This window comes from Embiotoca jacksoni, unplaced genomic scaffold, assembly GCF_022577435.1.
Source record: "Embiotoca jacksoni isolate LCO1_2020_lvr unplaced genomic scaffold, fEmbJac1.0.p SCAF_72, whole genome shotgun sequence".
Classification (NCBI taxonomy): domain Eukaryota; kingdom Metazoa; phylum Chordata; class Actinopteri; family Embiotocidae; genus Embiotoca; species Embiotoca jacksoni.
In genome coordinates, this window is record NW_027185428.1 from 878176 (window position 1) to 884175 (window position 6000).

Genomic DNA, 6000 nt, shown 5'->3' on the forward strand with positions numbered 1-6000 from the left:
GAGGGTTGATGGAAGTGTTTCATGATGTGTTTGAGGGTTGATGGAAGTGTTTCATGATGTGTTTGAGGGTTGATGGATGTGTTTCATGATGTGTTTGAGGGTTGATGGAAGTGTTTCGTGATGTGTTTGAGGGTTGATGGATGTGTTTCATGATGTGTTTGAGGGTTGATGGAAGTGTTTCATGATGTGTTTGAGGGTTGATGGATGTGTTTCATGATGTGTTTGAGGGTTGATGGAAGTGTTTCGTGATGTGTTTGAGGGTTGATGGATGTGTTTCATGATGTGTTTGAGGGTTGATGGAAGTGTTTCATGATGTGTTTGAGGGTTGATGGATGTGTTTCATGATGTGTTTGAGGGTTGATGGAAGTGTTTCGTGATGTGTTTGAGGGTTGATGGATGTGTTTCATGATGTGTTTGAGGGTTGATGGAAGTGTTTCATGATGTGTTTGAGGGTTTTTGGATGTGTTTCATGATGTGTTCTGTGAAGATGTCAGTTCACAGCGAGATGGTTCCTACTTCCCCAGTTTAAGAGGAGAGTCTTGGCGACAGTTAGTGACTGACTGAAAAATACAAACACCAAATCCCTTCAGGCTTCTATCCATTTTATGATAAAAAACTATCCACGAAGACAGCCTCACTTCACTTTTAGGATCTAAATATATTACGGGACCATATATTTGCCATGTTTTATAAAACATGTACACATATGAGACCTGCCAAACGTGAACAGACATGGATACCTGGCTCTTCCCCTCCATGATCTCCTTTAACCTCTTCAGTGCAGTGCGAAGCTGGACCGCTGTGCGCGGGTCGTGATTGCTCAGCGGTGCATCTGATTTCCTGCTACCATCTAAAATCTCACACACACACACACACACACACACACACACACACACACACACACACACACAGCATTAGCACACAGCACACTCGTGCATTGTCAAATACACCTTTTTAATAATATTTAGTACAACCCCAATTCCAAAAGTGTTGGGACACTTTGTAAAATGTAAATAAAAATAGAATGCAATGATTTGCAAATTACATTAACCAATATGTTATTGACCAAAACTATTAAATGTTGAAACTGAGAAATGATATTGTTGTATTAAAAATGTGTGCTTATTTTGAATTTGATTCCAACAACATGTCTAAAAAAAGTTGGGACAGGTTCATGTTTACATCTCTGTAAATGTTTGGGAACTGAGTAGACCAGTTTCTGGAGTTTTGGAAGTGGAATGTGGTCCTATTATTGCCTAAGATATCATTTTAGCTGCTCAACAGTTTGGGGTCCCCTCTGTCTCATTTTTCATTTTAATATTGCGGCACTTTTTTTTTAATTTGGCGACAGGTCTGGACTGCAGGCAGGTCAGTTTAGCACCTTAGATAAACCGTTTCTGGATCATGTTTCTATCTGGTTTCTTCTTTGGAGAGTTTTAAGCTGCATTTGTAGACGCAGCAATGAACTGTGTTCACAGACGATGGTTTTCACAAATGTTCCTGAGCCCATGCAGTGATTTCCACTCCAGAATAGTGTGTTTTTAATGCAGTGCTGCCTGAGGGCCCGAAGATCACCACCATCCAATATTGGTTTTCAGCCTTGTCCCTTGCGTCTCAGTTTCAACATTTGTTCTGTTGTGTTTGGTCTATTTTCAGTTAAATATGGGTTTATGTGATTTGCAAATCATTGCATTCTGTTTTTATTTACATTTTACACAGCGGGTTGTAAATCTAAAGAGATAATATATCAACATCTCAAATATCAACCAAACATCTGCACTTATAAAATAACATCCTTTAAAGTAGAAAATGTAGATAAAATAACAGATGGCACGACCAATAATAAAACTGAAACCAAAACATGTTGAATCTAAATGTTAGCTTCAAAATCATTCATGACAAACACCATTCCAGTTATTAGTACCTGAGTGGAAACATTAGGGCAAACCAAATACTGAGAGGAAGCGCTTGGTTGAAAATGCAGATATCAAACACACTGGCATGCACTCGTACACACGGAGGAGTTTGTGTGAAGCCGTCGCTGTTACAGTCAGACTAAAAGCATCTTTAGTAAAAGCACACAGTGAAGAGGAGCCCTCACCTGGCCAATCCACTGGAATCAGAAAAGACATGAGAGCGGACGTTACAGCCTGGAGATGCATTCATCCTTCTGAGCTCTTCAACACTTAGCAGCATTTTAACTTTGGTTTGGGGTCAATAAAATCTCCACCTCATCTCCTTCACACCGACCTTATTCTTTCAACATCCTCAAATTAAAATAAATAAATAAAATACCACAAAGTCTGGACTGAAATTAGCTGGAGGTTTTAAAGCATCCCTCTCCCTATATTTATCAAAATTACAAATCTAAACAGATGACAAAGATCGTTTTTACACAGATTTTAGAATGTGTAGAAAATTAACTTTAGGTTTTGTTTGCAGCTTCACAAGTGGCCTTGAACGTATAATTTCACAGAAAAAACTCTGTAGCCATGGTTTCCACAGAGCAGCTGAAATCACAAAGAGTGCTATCAGTGGCCTCGGGTTGGTTTATTCACCACAGGACAGAACTCTAAAACCAATTTACACCATTTCAAACAGCAGATAATGAAATTAACAAACATGTAAAGTGAAAAAAAGAGGAAATGAGCCCGTTTAAAATGGCGTAAATTTAATGTGCTCAAGTCTGTATGAAAAATGGCACATTTGGGACATAAGCAGCATAAATTTGGACTTTTAAACTAAACCCAAACTCAATCATTTAATCTTATTCAAGCTGTTGTAAGAGGCTGACGTTAAAATATCAAAAATTCATTAATGCCGGGACAGGAAGAGCTGAAACATTCAGGACTGACTCTCTGCTGGGGCTGAAAAACAGTACATGTTCTACAAACACGTTTCCTATTGGACACGACTTTCACAGATTATAAACCAACACAAGCCTCCGACAGCAGCATCTGTACGGTGGATATGTTTTACCCGAGGCAGTGGAGGTCCGTCGGAGGAGGTCGGGATGCTTCCAGTGCATCCTGGAGCCGTAGAGGGAGTGAGAAGGACTGGAGGACCAGCTCCTCCTCTCACACTGGGGGGACGGAGACGGCACATCTGTCTTCTCTGAGACTGTGGAGGGAGGACGTCCCTCCTCTGCACGCACGCACACACGCACACACGCACACACACAACATTGGAGAAATTAAAGTCAATGTTTTCTGCATTAATTACACTGCTCCAAAAAATAAAGGGAACACTTAAACAACTCAATGTAACTCCAATCAATCCCACTTCTGTGAAATCCAGCTGTCCAGTTTGGATCAACACTGATTGTGAATCAGTTTCACCTGCTGTTGTACAAATGGAACAAACAGGTGGAAATGAGGCAATTATCAAGACAACCCTATAAAGGAACGGTTCTGCAGGTGGTGACCACAGACCGTTTCTCTGTCCTCGTCCTTTCTGGATGATTGTTGGTCCCTTTTGCATTTTGCCAGTGTCCTCACCACTAGAGGGAGCATGAGGTGTCTCCAACCCACAGACGTTGTTCAGGTAGTGCAGCTCATCCAGGATGGCACATCAATGTACACTGTGGCAAGAAGGTTTGCTGTGTCTGTCAGCACAGTGTCAAGAGCACGGAGGACATACCGGGAGACGGGCCGGTCCACCAGGAGACATGGAGGGGGCCGTAGGAGGACAACAACCCGGCAGCGGGACCGCTATCTGCTCCTTTGTGCAAGGAGGAGCAGGAGGAGCGCTGCCAGAGCCCTACAAAATGACCTCCAGCAGGCCACTAATGTGCATGTTTCTGCTCAAACTGTCAGAAACAGACTCCATGAGGGCGGTACGAGGACCCGACGTCCACAAGTGGGGTCTGTGCTCACAGCCCAACACCGTGCGGGGCAATTGGACTTTACCGGAGAACACCGAGATCGGCAGCTTCTCCGTCGGCGCCCTGCGGTCTTCACGGATGAGAGCAGGTTCACACTGAGCACATGTGACAGACGTGACGGAGTCTGGAGACGCCGTGGAGAACGTTCTGCTGCCTGCAACATCCTCCAGCGGGACCGGTTCGGCGGCGGGTCAGCGACGGTCTGGGGAGGCGTTTCTTCGGAGGGCCGCGCAGCCCTCCGTGTGCTAGCCAGAGGTACCCTGACTGCCATCAGGTCCCGGGATGAGATCCTCAGACCCGTTGAAGACCATCTGTTGGTGCAGTGGGTCCTGGGTTCTTCTGATGCAGGACAATGCTCGGCCTCATGTGGCTGGAGTGTGTCAGCAGTTCCTGCACGATGAAGGCATCGACGCTACGGACCGGCCCGCCCGTCCCTCAGACCTGAATCCAATCCAGCACATCCGGGACATCGCGTCTCGTTCCGTCCGCCGACGCCACGTCCACCGCAGACTGTCCGGGAGTGGACCGATGCTTCGATCCGGGTCTGGGAGGAGATCCCTCAGGAGAACATCCGTGGTCTCATCAGGAGCATGCCCAGGCGTTGTAGGGAGTGATACAGGCACGTGGAGGACACACACACTACTGAGACTCATTTGGACTTGTCTTCAGGACTCTCCACAGAAGTTGGATCAGCCTGTGATCTGATTTTTCCACTTTTATTTGGAGTATGATTCTGAATCCAGACCTCCATGGATAATGATTTTGATTTCCATTGATCATTCTGATGTTATTTTGTTCTCAACACATTCCACGATGTAATGAATCAAGATTTGAACTGGAATATTTCATTCATTGAGATCTAGGATGTGATGTTTAAGTGTTCCCTTTATTTTTTTGAAGAGTGTATAAGTCCTTGTCAACACAGTACGATTCAGATCTTATTTAGGTGGACTGATCATTTTAGGGCGGATATTAATGACCATTTTCATTACTAATTAATTCACATATTCTCACATTTAGTTGATTGATCATCTGTCTCTAAAATAGATCTCCGTACACGATGTAGCATCGATATCACTCGGGGGAGATTTCTTTTTTCAATTAACTACAAGCTGAAACTGTGTTACAGAATTTAGGTCAGTTAAAATTAAAATAAAAACTAAATAGTTTCTCATTATGGACTCTCACATTTCATCTCTCTGGCTTCAAAATAAAAAATAAAAGATAACTTGATTGAAAAACTTTGGATGTTTTGACCAAAAAAAGAAAGAAATGGAGCCTTTTTTAGAAGTTGAATACTTTCTAACGTGTTAGTTGAACTTTATTTTTCAGACATAAACTCCAACAACTAAACTAAAGTGCAGCACTGTGTTGTTGGAAATATGAGTGAGAGGTTTGTAACTTTCTCTGAGTGTTGTTCTGTAAACACAGAAGTCATGTGGCTCCTCTGGTTCAGATAAACTGCTGTCACATGACCTCATAAGACTCTGGAGGATCGCACTGACTTCTTCAAACTGCTGCAAAATAGTGCTTTAATATACTGTGAGCTTTGATTTTTGGCTAAAACAGAGACAAGGCAGCTATAACAAATCATAGGTTTAAAAAAGGCCATTTTAATATATGGCTAGACTGAAGGTTTGAAAGGGGGAGGTGAAAAAACTCCGTGGGAACTGGAGCAGTTGTATGAAAAGTAAGGCTAACTCAATGTGCCAACACCATCAGATCTGCATGTAAAGCTCTGTTCAATGACAGTTATAAAAGCAACTTCGTAACAATATGCAAAATGAGGAACGCCAGACTCTGATCAGCAGAAGTGCAGTCAAAAGAAGTTGTTTCAAGTAGCGTCTCCAAACCATTTCTTAGGAGCCGAAACGAGGTCGAAGCCGAGACTGTAAAAGACAATTCAGAAATGTCTTAAGCTGCAATACCAGGGAGTGCCACTAGAGGTCGGCTCCAAAAAGCCTCTGGATCCATAGACTGCCATTCAACTTCTCTCATCAAATCCAAAGTGAATAAAATGTGTCCATATTTGGACGAACTGGAGAGGATCTGACTTGATCCCCAAGCACACTACCCCCCACAACCTGCAGCTGAAACCTGACTGCATCACAGGCCTG

At 43.2% G+C, this 6000-nt stretch overlaps 1 protein-coding gene across 5 annotated transcripts in view; it reads right to left on the bottom strand.

Annotated features, from left to right (window-relative positions):
- Positions 1-6000, bottom strand: part of pikfyve (phosphoinositide kinase, FYVE finger containing) — a 66930-nt gene that overhangs the window by 55189 nt on the left and 5741 nt on the right. For all 5 annotated transcript variants that reach the window (XM_069177421.1, XM_069177418.1, XM_069177422.1 and 2 more), the window contains exons 3-4: positions 2980-3144; positions 741-850 (exon numbers count right to left, since the gene is read on the bottom strand). In XM_069177421.1, the coding sequence (XP_069033522.1) occupies positions 741-850; positions 2980-3144 (275 nt within the window). The remainder of the gene's footprint in view (positions 1-740; positions 851-2979; positions 3145-6000) is intronic.